The sequence below is a fragment of the Anomaloglossus baeobatrachus genome, chromosome 1 (assembly GCF_048569485.1).
Source record: "Anomaloglossus baeobatrachus isolate aAnoBae1 chromosome 1, aAnoBae1.hap1, whole genome shotgun sequence".
Classification (NCBI taxonomy): domain Eukaryota; kingdom Metazoa; phylum Chordata; class Amphibia; order Anura; family Aromobatidae; genus Anomaloglossus; species Anomaloglossus baeobatrachus.
The window spans coordinates 634576574-634592283 of NC_134353.1; the positions used below are offsets into that span (position 1 = coordinate 634576574).

At 44.1% G+C, this 15710-nt stretch overlaps 1 protein-coding gene across 3 annotated transcripts in view; it reads right to left on the reverse strand.

Annotated features, from left to right (window-relative positions):
• Positions 1 to 15710, reverse strand: part of CDH24 (cadherin 24) — a 158048-nt gene that overhangs the window by 32163 nt on the left and 110175 nt on the right. For all 3 annotated transcript variants that reach the window (XM_075319361.1, XM_075319346.1, XM_075319353.1), the window contains 5 exons: positions 13706 to 14000; positions 10030 to 10149; positions 7670 to 7837; positions 4787 to 4974; positions 3201 to 3454 (listed from right to left, as the gene is read on the reverse strand). In XM_075319361.1, the coding sequence (XP_075175476.1) occupies positions 3201 to 3454; positions 4787 to 4974; positions 7670 to 7837; positions 10030 to 10149; positions 13706 to 13718 (743 nt within the window). In that variant the 5' untranslated portion in view covers positions 13719 to 14000. The remainder of the gene's footprint in view (positions 1 to 3200; positions 3455 to 4786; positions 4975 to 7669; positions 7838 to 10029; positions 10150 to 13705; positions 14001 to 15710) is intronic.

Sequence of the window (15710 nt, forward strand, 5' to 3'; positions counted from 1 at the left end):
TGGGCTGCATTCTATGAAGGTGCACCTTGTTGCTGGCCGCCTTTGCAGACCCCTAAAAGAACTTTATAAAATTGTACCGTTTCCTATGCAAATGAGTTTGGTTGGCCAGATGGGTGGGCTCTAATTCGGCTCCTGTCCCCCCTTCTGCGCTGTTCGCCATCCTCCAGTCATGATTTACATGGATGACGCCGCCCCCGTCATCATGCATGCTGCTGGAGTCTCGCGCAGTCGCATTTCGCTGTGCCCCTATCGCGGGGCTGAGCATAAAGTTTCCCTCGCGCGGGCGCCGGTGAAGTAGTTGCGCCGGCGCTAGATTATGGGCGGGTACGAGGACGACGCTGGTGAGGTCATACACAGCGCCACCCATAATCTTGCGCCTGCGCAACTACATCATCGGTGCTCGCGAGAGGGAAACTTGATGCTCAGCCCCGCGATAGGGGCAAAGCGAAATGCACCTGTGCAAGACTTCAGCAGCGTGGATGATGACGGGATTGGCGTCATCCATGTAAATCATGCCTGGGGAACAGGGGCCGAATTAGAGCCCGCCCATCTGGCCAGCCAAACTCATTTGCATAGGAAATGGTAAAATTTTGTAAAGTTCTTTTAGGGGTCTGCAAGGGGGGCCAGGAGCCCAGGAGATGCAGAAGGTGATACTTTTGGTTTAATAGGGAAAAAGCTGGTGACAGGTTCCCTTTAAGTCTGAAGTCACTCTTTGTGACTGCAGACTTATGAGCGCTCACATTGCAGACACTGTGCTGTAAGGATTTTCCAGAATTCAGAGTCAGGAAGAGTGGTCACATGGACTTGAGGATGTGATATACATACTACCAGCCACATTCCGACTAGAGGGGTGCGGCCTTGCCCAATACACTTTCTAATCAGAATGTGGCTGAGAGTATGTATATTGCATAATGACGGCCACGTGACCACCATTTCTGGCTCTGAAAGCGGCAATTCCTCACAGCTCACAGTGCGTGTAATGTGAGCATTCATAAGTCTTCAGTCACATAAAGTGACACATAGAGTGACTGCAGGGCCGGATAACCCCTTTAAACACACACATTGTGCTGCATTGTCTACAGACAATACAAGATGGAAGTGTGCACTGCCAATTTTGGCTGCTCCAGGGAAGTTTTTAAAAATAAAAAGCTACAACACTTAAAATAAAAAACACAAAACACTTTCATTCTCTTCTAAAGACTAAATGAATGAAACTAAAAGTAAATACAAGGGAGCCATAAAATAACCTAAGGTGTTTGGAGACGTGTGCAGACTGACCCAGTGGACAGAATTGGCTAAGAATTGGTAGGTATGCTATTCAAGGCATGGGCAAACGGAGACATATTAAAAAAAAGTTATACCAAAACTGCCCACCAGGTGAAAAAGTGGCGCTGTACAGTGAGCGCACCTTGCAACTCAGTCTGCAAGATGCCTGTCTCTTTGCTGGATCGTGCACTGTTAGTGCGGTTGTTTTATGAGAATGCCAGGGATACTACAGGTGCACTGAGAGCCTTTCATCGTTTGAAAGACCTTCACACACGTTCAATTCACTGAGACAGATAATGACACGTTTTGAGGCAACAGGGTTACCGAGTGTTCAGCCAGGACGCGGGCGATGACCAGTAAGTAGAGAGGTTGTGGAGGACATTGACACTGCCAACCCTGCCAGGAGCAGCAGTGCATGCAGTGTTTCCAGGCAATTGGGGCTCCTGTACAGCACAGTGTGGAAAGTTCTCCAAAAGGTCTTACGGGCATACCTGTATAAAATTAGCCATCATCAACAACTTCTTCCTCGTGACAATAATACCTGCATGACGTTTGCATTCATGTTTCTTGCGAGAGTGGAAGAGGATGGCAATTGGCCATGGAATGTTCTGTGGTGCGACAAAGCACATTTTTACCTGAATAGAACGGTGAACACACAAAACTGCCGCATATGGGCTACCGAAAATCCGCATGCAGTCGAGGGGGTTCTGCTGCATTCGCCAAAGGTTTGGTGTGGCTTCACCTCATCATTCATCCTCAGACCGTTCTTTTACGAAGAAATGAGGCCAACTGGGGTTCCTACCTGTTCCGTGACAGCAACGAGATATCAGACAATGCTGGAAAGAGTGGTCGTTCCCCAACTCTAACAGTGGCAGTGTCTTCAGACAACCATCTTCATGCATGATGGAGCACCTCCTCACATCGCAAATCATGTGAACAACCTTCTGAGTGCACATTTTCCCTATGACAGGATTTTGAGCTGCTCCTTCTCTAACGCATGGCCACCGCAGTCGCCCGATGTCAATCCTTGTGATTTCGGGTTGTAGGGACACTTGAAAGAGCGTGTTTATTGGGGAATTATCGAAACCTTGGCTGACTTCAAAGACTGCATCATTTTGAAAGTGCGCGACATCCCACCAGACATGTTACACGCAAGCAACAATCTATGCCTTGAAGGTGCGACACCGTGCGCCAACCACCACCATGGTGGCAATGCACCAGCAGGGCAGGTGACCTGGTGCCTCACAACACCATGCTGCAAGGCGGAGTCCCCATGGCTTCAGTCCCCACCGCTCCACTGACACAAAACCACCACAACCTTCAAGGCATAGATTAGGGACCCACTCAGAGGTTCGCCGTGACGTGGCAGTGGGCTTCACATAGTCTGATCAGAATGTTAAACCAAGAACTTGATGTCCAGGTATATAATTTTTGCTTAGCGGTTTTAGATTAAAGTGTGATTTTGGGATGTGCGATTCATGTCTTTTTCTACAGTTGTTGAATGTTACACGCAGCGTCAAGCATATTTTGCATAGGATGAAAATGATCACCATGCATGATGGCGGCCATATTGAACAGTTATGCTAGTTTTTGGAACAATTGTGACACCTCCAATTATCGGCACATGGTTTTTGGACCACTCGTTCACTGTACAGCGCCACTTTTTCACCTGGTGGGGAGTTTTCGTATAATAAATTTTTTAAGATGCCTTCCATTTCCCCATGCCTAGAGTAGCATACATACCAATCTTCAGCCAATTCTGTCCACTGGGTCAGTCTGCACATGGCTCCAAACACCTTAGGTCATTTTATAGCCACTTTGTATATGCACACTATCTTTAAGTTATACAGTATGTCTAACTTTAGTTACATGCTCAGAATATAAATCCTGCTATCGTTTAGGTCGCTAATCAGTGTGATTCTTTAGCCTGTTACCTGATGGGGCTATTCTGTGAGTCAGGGTCACGGGCCTGGACTACCCCTACAAGTGTCCCTGGAGGCTGGTTTTCCAAAACGCTTAAGATATAAGGGTTTTGCGAGAAAACTGGGGTCTCGTTTACGTCTCCCACAATCACCCTCACAGTTGTGATATCCTTAAATGGTCCTCGACGAATATACTGAGGATCAATCACAGTGTTCATCACTTCAACACGAAACGTGAAAGAGCGGCGGGACTCAAAATCTAGAGGCTGGAAACAAAAAAAGACACTGTTTATTATGGCACAATGCTCGGATGAACCAACACAAGGTAAAGATAACGAGGTATATCACTCAATGACCTATTCACAAAAACTTCTAAAACCAATAAGTTTTACCACTATTAATTAAAATCCATGAATGTCAAAACCATGCAGACCATATAAAACATGGACATAGTAGAATGAACAACAGTGTTAGTGCAAGTGAGCACACTGATACCTTAACACTAGAAGTCCCAGAAATTTCAAGCTCCCCCCCTGAAGTCCCGAAAGAGGGTCAAATGACCCGTAGTCCAAATATATTATCAAATACAATAAAATGAATAGAACTAACTAGAAACTAAATGGCTAAACTCAATGGAAAACAACAACCTCCTGTGGTGCAACAGTAATTGCCTTAATTACAGAACAAAAGACGGTGATTATTGGATGTTAGCTAAAATCCTTTAGGTCATTTGACCCGTCTCTGGGTTCCAAAGGTAGAAATGTTAAATGACCACTCTCTGGGACTTCTAGTGTTAGAGGTGGGGAGCAGGGGTAGATTGGGTACAGTCTGGGTCTAAAAAAAAACAAAAAGTGCCGAGTCTAGATTAAATGCACTCTACGACACCCTACCTGACAGTGGAGAGTACTTTAATTTTTTGGGCACCCCGCTCAACACTGACTGATCCTAAACAGCCCTACCTTCTGCTAATAGAGGCTTCTACCACCAACTGCAAACCGTATGTGCTTAACAAAGTGGTTACACATAAAAAAATATGCCTCTACTAGTGGAAGGGAGGGCTGTTTAGGGTCAGCCAACGTTGAGTGGGGGGTGCCCAAAGAATTAAGGTTCTCACCTCTGTTAGGTAGGGTGTTGTACAGTGCAATTAATGTAGACTCTGTCTCTTTCGGTTCTTTTAGACCCAGACTGTACCGAATCTACCCCTGCTCCCCACCTTTAAGTTATCAGTGTGCTCACTTGCACTAACACTGTTGTTGTTCATTCTAGTGTGTCCATGTTTTATATCGTCTGCATGGTTTTGGCATTGATGGATTTTAATTAATAGTAGTAAAACGTATTGGTTTTAGAGGTTTTTGTGAATGGGTCCTACAATGCTGGGTTGTCAGCAACAGAGAGCATGAAATGATGCTGAGAATGGAGGGTACTTGCCCAGAATGTAGAAATACAACTAGCAGTGCCAAGCATACAAAGTTAAGCTGTAACAATACCCCCAGAATTGTGGTTGCAACCCTTTTGCATTATATGAAATTTGCAATTACAAGCAATTTGATTTAATTTTATTTTATTTATTAATTTCATGTGTTTACAATTCATTTCACCTTTTGTAGTCTGAGAATTCCATCTTGTCCTGCAGAGTCCGACATCACACTAAAAGTGTCCCCGGCATCCCCGTCCAAAATGCTGTAAGACATCACTGCATTCTCCCCAATGTCTGGGTCATGCGCTCGCAGTCTGCCAATTACAGATCCAGGAGCAGTGTCCTCTAAGACGGTGAACTGATACAGATCTGTGATGGAATAAGTACAGCACTCAGGTTTCTCTTCCATAGACATTTATTTGGTACACAGTTCATTATGGCAAGGGAGTAGATATAAATGCTATTATTTACCATTCCTCATCCTGTCCATTGAAAACTATATTATTAATCACAAAATATAAAATTTAGGATGCCATTGACCAGTAATTCCCCCAAACAATGCTTAAACAGAGGCTTGGATTTTGATACCCTATCCCTGAGATAAGCCATCAATATCAAATCAGTGGGGCTATGACTTCAGCATCTCTTCTTATGGTCCTGGCGAGCACCATGTCCCTCTCACTGCTTACTAAGCACATCTTAGTAGATATTGTAGCAACTATGCCCAGTATTACTGTCGCGGGCGGAGGAGGGGACGCTGCGCTCTCCCACTGCTCGGGTCCGGCTGCTGCTGCCGCTGCTCTGTGGTGGCTCGAGCGGTGGGCCGGATCCCGGGGACTCGAGCGGCGTTCCTCACCCGTGAGTGAAAAGGGGTAGGGGCTTGGATGGTGGGGGTTTGATATTGTCCGTGACGCCACCCACGGTTGTGGTGATTTTGGGGGACACCACCGCTGCTCTAGACGAGGATCCCGGGAGCGATGACAGGGAGCAGCTTTGTTGTTAGTTCTCCCCTCCGTGGGTAGGGGGTTGGTTGTCCCGGAGCCCGGTGATGGGGGTAGGGGTGGATGACAGGCGGGTTGCGGGGCCTGGTGTGGTGCAGGGTCGCAGGGGCAGCGCTGTGCCGCACGGCACAGTGGTACTCACTCAGCCAATGACGAAGACACAGTTCTCGGTAAAACACACGGCTGGATGGACGGGTCCCACTGACGGCTGCGGTGGTTTCTGCTCCCGGCAGGTTGATGGTGACTGCCTTTCCCTTCACCCGTGTAGTGTTTAGCTCCGATGGGTCCCCACCGGTAACCCGCTCCCCAGCTTGGATATGGGCTGGAGGAGCCCCTTTTTGCCCGCAGGCTCTGGCCCTGGGAAACGGTTGCCTTGGCGGTGCTTCCCTCTCACGGTTGGACGGTTGCCTTCTCATGGGACTTGGCTGCTGGGAAACCCAGGAGGTTCCCTTCGCTAACGGATTTGACAAATTTACGGCGACTCCTAGCCTTGTCAGGGTCCGTACACCCCTGCCAGATGGTGCTGACTTCACCTTGTGTACCGGTCCAGTACCGCCGGGCCACCGCCCGTCCACGGTCCTTACGGCAAACTCCGATCGGTCGCTCCTGCAGACGGTCACCACCGTCTGCCAACCTTGCTGATCCGTCCGGGCCACTCACCCGGACCAACTTCAGTCTGCTCTACTGCCACTTCACTTCCTCTCACTTTTACTTCCAAAACTGAACTCTCTACTTTTCCCGCCTCCAGGACTGTGAACTCCTCGGTGGGCGGGGCCAACCGCCTGGCCCACCCCCCTGGTGTGGACATCAGCCCCTGGAGGAAGGCAACAAGGGTTTTGTGTTTGACTTTGGTGTGCCTGACCGGGAGTGTGGGGTGTGTAGGTGTTGTGCTCTGTGGCCCCTGGCTTGTCCAGGGCGCCACATTACCAGCTCACGGGCCTAGGAAATGGGACTAAGCTACAGTATCAGGCACAAGTCCTACAAAATATACAAAGCTGTCCTTGGGAAACCCCAACCATCTGGTAGGCCATAGAATACCATGCATCCTTCAACGTCCCATCTTCTACTTCCTATCTAGTCTCGTAAGGAAAACATAACCACTAACCAATAGGAATAGGAAGATAACCTGCATTATTTAGCATTAACTTCTAATTTTCTAAAGCAGGTCATATAGTTGTTAGCTAAGTAATCTGTCTTCCATAATGTCAGCTAATTCATACCAATATGGAATTCCATTCCTATGGTGGGATGCAGATAATATACTGCTGCTGATAGACAGCTATCCAACTCCTGTATTGCCCAATGGAGAACATGAGAAAGCTGTATTCATGGACAATGAGACTGTGTATCCATATTGAGATATGAACAAAAACTCAGGAACTAGTCTGTGAAGATGGTTTACTTCCAAACAGACTACTCCCACCAATCATAAAAGATGGGGCTGACCATCCTATAAAGGTAACCTGTCAGCAGGTTTTAGCTATGTAATTTGAGGGCAGCATAATATAGGGGTAGAGACCCTGATTCTAGCAATGTGTCACTTAGTGATCTGCATAATGTCATTTTGATGCAATCTGCTGTAGAGCTGGCAGAGCTCGGAATACTGATCCCTGTATAACCCCATCCATATCACTCATAGGCAGATTCCCATGTACACTGTACATTGACAAAAAGCTGCTAATCAGTGGTGGGTGAGGGGTTACACAGAGCAATTGAGTAGGATGCAGGAGCCAGCAAGTTGTGCAGTGATAATCTCCGTCTGATAAAACACTGATTTTATTGAAATAGCAACACACAGCCCAGTAAGGGACACATCATGCTGCTCTCTGATTACATAGCAAAAACCTGCTGACAGATTCTGTTTAATAATGTGCCCTGGGGCCAAAGACCTTTTGTAAAGAATGTGTTTTGTATATCTATTCAACTGTATTAACAAAGTAAATGACACAAAATATTTAGCATACACTATGAAAATGATTATAAAAATAGATAAAAAACATAGTAAAAACCCCTCATAAGTATTAGTTAAAGGCCGTAAAAAGGCAGAATAATATTGCTCTTACTTTGAGGGAATTTGGGTGGGTTGTCATTGACATCTGTCAATGTAACGGTAACGGTTGTAGACCCTGAAAGCCCTCCCACATGGCCTCCCATGTCCTTGGCCTGTATGACCACCAGAAACTCATCCTGGGTCTCCCGGTCCATGTTTGGGATTGCAGTACGTATCACCCCTGATGAGAGAAAGAAAAATAATTTACACTAAAAGAATGCATCTTTCTGAGTACCGTAATTCATTATAAATCAAATTTTATTACCAAAAAATTCACATATTACTAAATCTGTGATCACAAAGTGGTTCGAAGAGCATTGATAGGAGTCTAGTAAGGTGACAAGAGCATGTCCAACTTCTTTGTGGATTCAAGTTCGAAGGATAACCTGCTTTACCATTCTACATATGCAGAAAGTAAATGTCCTAATCCCACCATTACTAATTAATATATAACTTAATGAAGGATTACATTACTTGATTTATTGGATCTATGGTTTACAATTAAGTAGGCTTTACACGCTGCGACATCGCCCGAGCGATCTCGTTGGGGTCACGGAATTTGTGACGCACATCCGGTCGCTTTAGCGATGTCTTTGCGTGTGACACCTATGACCGATTTTGAATCGTCGCAAAAACGTTCAAAATCGCTCATCGGTGACATGGGGGTCCATTCTCAAATATCGCAGCTGATCGGTGTACGAAGTAGTTCGTCGCTCCTGCGGCAGCACACATCGCTATGTGTGACCCCGCAGGACCGAGGAACCTCACCTTACCTGCGGCCGCCGGCAATGGAGGTTGGCAGGATGTTACGTCCTGCTCATCTCCGACCCTCTGCTCCTATTGGGTTCAGTGACGCTGCTGTGACGTCGCTGTGACGCTGAACGAACCGCCCCCTTAGAAAGGAGGCAGTTCGCCAGTCACAGCGACGTCGGTAGGCAGGTAAGTAGTGTGACGGGTCCGCACAATGTTGTGCGCCACGGGCAGAGATTTGCCCGTGTCGTACAACCGATGGGGGCGGAAAGCACGCTAGCGATATCGGTACCGATATCGCAGTGTCTAAAGCGGCCTTAAGGCTAAAGAGAGTTGTAAACCTTTTAAGAAAGAAGCACTTTGCCATGTGTGTAGTGAGTAGCGGTAACGAGGATGCGGCACAGTAGACGACTACCTACGACATCAATGATGAGATGTGGGGTACGTTTTTTGGATTATAAAAAGACAAGGGTCTAAGGTTCATAACATGTATCCTGAAACCCATATCTTCAACTGTAACAGAACTTGTCCTGCCACTAAGCAACTTCATTTTGGGGGATGAACAGCACCCTGTAAATGGCATCAATTTCTATATATGAAATACATTACCTCTCCTATAGGTATTGTTCTGCAAAATAAAAAGTAGTTTTCATCTTTTTAAAACTGAAATAATTAAAACCCAATGTATTTTAATGATGAAACCACTATCAATGGTCATCTATCAATGATCTGATCTCAGTGCCACTCCCACCATCCCGGCAACTACAGGTCTGTGTTGGATTTGATGCAAATCAAAAATGTATACTTGCATACCTCCCAGGGGGCAATGCACCTAGGATTTCACTGTGTTGAGCGCCTTCGCTGGCTGCCGGCAGTGTTTTCTCTGGCTGGTCTCCCCGAGATCAGTGACTGTTTTGTGTTGGATTTGAGACACTCAGAGCCCCACTTTCCCTCCCACTTTCCCCTAATTATTGTATCTGCACAATATGATGGAGGTTGCGTCGGTTGAATGGCTAAGCCAAACCCTTTCTCCATCAGGGCTGATGCAGAGGCTGAGAATGGAGCCAACTTAGCTATATAACTGAGCCCCCATCATCACTTACCAATACAAAGAGGGGGCTCTCTGAGTGTATTATATATAAAATATTACATTATTATTATAATATTATTATTATTATGTTACAGTTTTGGAAGTACATGTGGTCAAACAGCCATGCAGTGGGATAACATTTTGGTGGTGTAAAGCAATCATTGAGTCCATGTAAAAGTGCCACAACCAAAAGAGCGAAGTGTAACATTCACCAATGACAATTGTGTGTTGTTACACTTTTCCTCAGGATTGTCGCCTCCTTTGTAGCCTGTGTCTTCTGCCTGCAAGTCTTTATGTACGAGATTTGAATAAGGTATCACTCTTAATCCTAGTGATCACAAGTCATACACTACTTTTTGTCAGTCAACATAGTAGTGGAGCTTACGTCTGTGCTTGTGATTAAACAGAATATGATAATAAAAATCCATCTCTTCATATTATCACAGACAAAATAATAATACCATTCACATAACAATAATAATGGTTATGTAATAATAACTAAAACTGGTATTGTGTCACTCCTGCATTGTTACCTGTTTGAGGGTCCACAGAAAAGTATGGCTGCCCCTCCAACACAGTATATACAAGTCGGGCATTGTTTCCATATGTCGGGTCGTCAGCGTCAGTCGCGGTCACCTGGATCACAGAGGTTCCTATCGGAGATAAATTGTTTACTTTTTTGAACTTGAAATATAGTACATGCATTAATGACTCTCCCCAGTAATAGCCCTTCACAACCCCCTTTTGGCTTTTATTTAGCATTCACAATATACCCCAATTTCTATTTTCACTATTTTAGCCACTATTCATAGTTTTCATGTTCCTTGTGCTGACCCTAAATTTATATCTTAAACGCAAGGAGCAATAATTCCCTAATAAATACTCAGGATAATTTAAAACAGTACATTGTTATAATACACTATATCAGTGATGAGTCTTAACCCACCGGTTACTTTCATGTGCCTGACATAAGATGAATGCAATTTTATAAGGTGCTGCCTCGGTATAATTATTAAGTATGAGCTCCTCTGTATGTGGTGTTCTCTACCCAACCATAAATAGCAGACCTACTCTGTATGAGCTCCTCTCTATGTGGTGTCCTCTTCCCAACCATAAATAGCAGATCCACTCTGTATCAACCATGAACTCTTCTGTAAGTGGAGTCCCCTGCTCAACCATAAATAAAAGATATACTCTGTATACCCATCTGTATGTGGCATGAGCTGCCCAATAAATAGAAAATGTACTGTATGAAGTATGAGCCCCTTTGTATGTGGTGTGCTTTGCCCAACCATAAATAGAAGATCTTCTCTGCATGAATTATGAACTTGTCTGTAAGTGGTGTGTTCTGCCCAACTATAAATTGAAGACCTACTCTGTATGAGCTCCTCTGTATGTGGTGTCCTCTGCCCAACCATAAATAGAAGACCTACTCTGTACGAGCGCCTCTGTATGTGGTGTCCTCTGCCCAACCATAAAGAGAAGACCTACTCTGTACGAGCTCCTGCGTATGTGGTGTGCTCTGCCCAACCATAAAGAGAAGACCTACTCTGTATGAACTCCTCTGTATGTGGTGTCCTCTGCCCAACCATAAATAGAAGATCTTCTCTGCATGAATTATGAACTTGTCTGTAAGTGGTGTGTTCTGCCCAACTATAAATTGAAGACCTACTCTGTATGAGCTCCTCTGTATGTGGTGTCCTCTGCCCAACCATAAATAGAAGACCTACTCTGTACGAGCGCCTCTGTATGTGGTGTCCTCTGCCCAACCATAAAGAGAAGACCTACTCTGTACGAGCTCCTCCGTATGTGGTGTGCTCTGCCCAACCATAAAGAGAAGACCTACTCTGTATGAACTCCTCTGTATGTGGTGTCCTCTGCCCAACCATAAATAGAAGACCTACTCTGTATGAGCACCTCTATAATGTGGTGTGCTCTGCCCAACCATAAATAGAAGACCTACTCTGTACGAGCGCCTCTGTATGTGGTGTGCTCTGCCCAACCATAAATAGAAGACCTACTCTGTATGAACTCCTCTGTATGTGGTGTCCTCTGCCCAACCATAAATAAAGACCTACTCTGCATGAGCTCCTCTGTATGTGGTGTGCTCTGCCCAACCATAAATAAAAGACCTACTTTGCATGAGCTCCTCTGTATGTGGTGTCTTCTGCCCAACCATAAATAGAAGACCTACTCTGTATGGGCTCCTCTGTATGAGGTGTCCTCTGCTCAACCATAAATAGAAGACCCACTCTGTATAAGCTCCTCTGTATGTAGTGTCCTCTGCCCAACCATAAATAGAAGACCCACTCTGTATGAGCTCCTCTGTATGTGGTGTGCTCTGCTCAACCATGACTTTCTTAAACATTTTTTAAAATACTTTTAAGGCTCTTTTAGTTAACTTAATATATTTTCCATCACATATGCAGATTTATATATAAAAAAAAAAAAGGTATGTGTGTGATTGTGACAACCTCTTAACTTGGCTGAAATGTGATTTGGCGCACTTACAACTCTCAAAATATATCAAGTTGACCAGCGCTGCCCTAAATGTTCCTTTACTACCACCTTTTTTTACATTTTAATATATAAATTTAATGGCAATTATTAAGTGGTATCAGGGTTTTCTGGGAAAATACTGGTAAATCTTTTTCTCCTGCAAATCGCTGGGTTTCGAAATGAAAATAGATTTGTGTTATAAATAGTGCATTAAGAGTTTTGACCTACATTGGTGAATACTATGCAGGTAACATTGCTTAGACATGTAGTAGATGTGTATTTAAAATACTCTTTATGACATCTGTGGGCTTCTTTTTATCATAAATGATGTACAGGGGAAAAGTGCAGGGTTAATAGAAAACCTTGGTGTCATGTGTATAGGGACAGGCTCAGGGCAGCTCTCACCTTCCCATCTGGACCATGCACTTTAAATATAGTTTTTCCCTTAGGCACGTTAAGGGTTAATTACTTCTCTGGTGCAGCAGCAGTTAATCAACTTCCAGCCGGGATTTAAGCCCTCTGCTTCCTGGACTTGGTGCTGGTTATTTCTATTCAATTAGGAGCTAGCCTGGGAGCAGAGAGGACATGGTGGTGGTTGTTATTGTTGTTGTTGCTGCTGCTGTTGCTGTCTGCTGTGATTTCTTGCAAGTTGTTTTGTACTATTTTGTGTCCTGTTTATGCCTTTCCCATATTTCCTTGGTTATTCCCTAGTGTAGGTTTTAAGTGTGTATTAGTTTTTATTTTTACCGCTGTCTGTAGTTCATTGTTGTAGGGGTTTGGGGCTCTCTTGTCCTGGTCAGTACCCTGGGTGGTTGGCGTGGTGGGGATTTGTCGTTGGGGTCAGGACAGGAGGTAGTGCAAAGTAATTTGCAACAAACCACAGCAGACAGCAAGAGCAGCAACAACCACGTCCTCTCTGCTCCCAGGCTAGCTCCTAACTGAATAGAAATCACCAGCACCAAGTCCAGGAAGCAGAGGGCTTAAATCCCAGCCGGAAGTTGATTAACTGTTGCCAGATGAGCAAGTCTGCTGCTGCACCAGAGAAGGAATTAATCCTTAAGGTGCCTAAAGGAAAAACTGTGTTTAAAGTGTATGGTCCAGATGGTAAGGTAAGAGCTGCCCCGAGCCTGTCCCTATACACGTGTCACTCGGGTTGGGATGCACTGTATTCTGCTGGAGCCTCTCTTTTATCCTTTTACCTAAAGAGCCATTTACCCTTCAGTATAAGATGGGACCGCACTGGCCTCTAATACAGGAGCCCAAACACATTTGGGCACAGTCTGGATATTTGAAGGTTATTCATTATGGAGTATGAAAGGCTTCCAAATACAATGTCTGGTATATTTCTTCATGTCATATGTGTTGTGTTCTATATACCTCAAATAGTAGATAAAACATGCATGATCTGTATTGTACATGAGTAACAATGTAATAAATGTTCTGGCATTGATCTGTTATGAATAAAAGTGTATGCACAGGATTGCTGTTCCTCTTAGTAGTTTTTATTACTTTCATTAACTTTTGTTTCCCAAAATGGCTCTCAATTCTGCATTCATTAAATCCAAGTTATCTTCTGCAAACTGTCAGCACAATAGGATAATGATGCATTTATCATTGTCACTTCTGTTAGAGCTAAGAAGAATCCTTGCACCTCAGCGTATTTAAGTGCTAACTTATGCTTAAACACAAACACCTCAGTTCCCCCCTCACCTACGTTGGACATCTCCGGCACAGAGGCCTTGTAGGGAGGGTGCAGGAAAACAGGGGGGTTGTCATTAATGTCCTGCACCTTGATGATGAACTGGGAAGGGGGTTCAAGTGGTTGAAGGGTAAGTTTGTCCACAGCCTGGGCCAACAGCACGTACTCCTCCTTTTCTTCACGATCAAGAGACTTGGTAACATGGATATTGCCAGTTTTATCATCAAGGACAAAGACAGAACCGGCTCCTTCTCCAGTCAACAGGTACTTGGCTTGTCCTTCCCCTCGAACCGCATCTGTGTGGAGCTAAGAAGCCATAAAATGCATTATATAAAGTGAGAGAGCATAATTGTCATTAGTATGTTTTAGTCTAGGCATAGAGGCTTCATTTCATAAATTTTATTAGTCATTTACTAAAGCCTCATAGGGCCCACAGCAGTGAAATGCCATAAGCTACTCTGTGATCACTTATGGAAGCCATACGATCTGTGCACCTGGTTGTGTGCAAAAAATCATTAAGTTACAGGGGTTGTAAAAACTAAATTGCGATATTCACATATAGTGGTAATTAAAGCATGTACTGTGATGCAATAAAAATCCCTACATGCTGTTCATCAGAAGTATTTGCAGACTAGCTAAGTTGGCCATTGACATAAGATATTCAGCTAACAACTATTCTACTTCACGTCTCCATCCAGGTAGTCAACATGTTCACTGGGAAAATCTCCTACATGCTCACAGAGTTAAATAAACAAACAGACATATGCTAAAAGAATGCTCTTTTGGTATACATTTTAACGTCACTATCAAACACAAGGTTTAGAACCCCTTCACCCCTGGGCGATTTTCCGTTTTTTGCTCCCCTTCTTCCGAGAGCCATATTTTTTTTATTTTTCATCAATATTGCCATATGAGGGCTTATTTTTTGCAGGATGAGCTGTACTTTTGATTGAAACCATTAGTTTTACCATATAGTGTACTGGAAAATGTGAAAAAAATTCCAAGTGCAGTGAAATTGCAAAAAATGTGCAATTGCATGATTGTTTTTGGGATATTTTATTCACCGTATTTACTATATGGTAAAACTAACATGTCAGTATGATGCCTCAGGTCAGTACGAGTTTGTAGATACCAAACATGTATACTTTGAGTTTTATCTAAGGGGTTAAAAAAAATCATCCAAAAAAAAAAATTGTGCTTTTGGTGCCATTTTCTGAGACCCATATCATTCTCATTTTTCGAGATCTTGGGCTCAGTGATGGATTATTTTTGGCGCCTTGAGCTGACGTTTTTGATTATACCATTTTTGTGCAGATGCTACATTTTGATCGTCTGTTATTGCATTTAAAAAAAGTTTTGCGGCAACCAAAAAACGTAAACTGATCAGATTAATTGATTTAATATTTTGATAGATCGGGCATTTCTGAACACGGCAATACCAAATATGTTTTCTATTTTTTTAACTTTTATTTTCAATTAAGCGAATGAGGGGTGATCTGAACTGTTAGGTTTTTTAAATTTTTTCATATTTTTAAAACTTTTTTTTACATTTTTTATTTATTTGATCAGTTCCCCTAGGGGACTTTATAGATCAGCAGTCTGATCACTTATTCATTTCTGTTGATCAGAGCTGCACAGAAATGCAGCGTTCCTGTGAGAGTCGGCGCTCTGTCGGCTGTTATAGGAAGTACATCATGGTAGCATCAGGGCTACCATAGCAACCATCAGGTGCCCGCGATCACATCACGGGGCCTCCGATGGCGAAGGGGAACGATTGCCGCCGCGACCCATTTAAATTGTGCTGTCACATTATAACAGCGTGATCTAAGTGGCAAGCAGGTGTGAGTGCATCGCGGATCCATCCGCACTTGTTAGCCCCACATCTGCTTTTCAATCAGCAGATATGTGCAGGGATCACTGCTGGCTCACTGCAGCAGCCAGCGGTGATTACCGCTACATGACCAATGACGTACTGGTGAAGGGGTTAATATAGGTTGTTTGGGGCTTTCCTTTTCT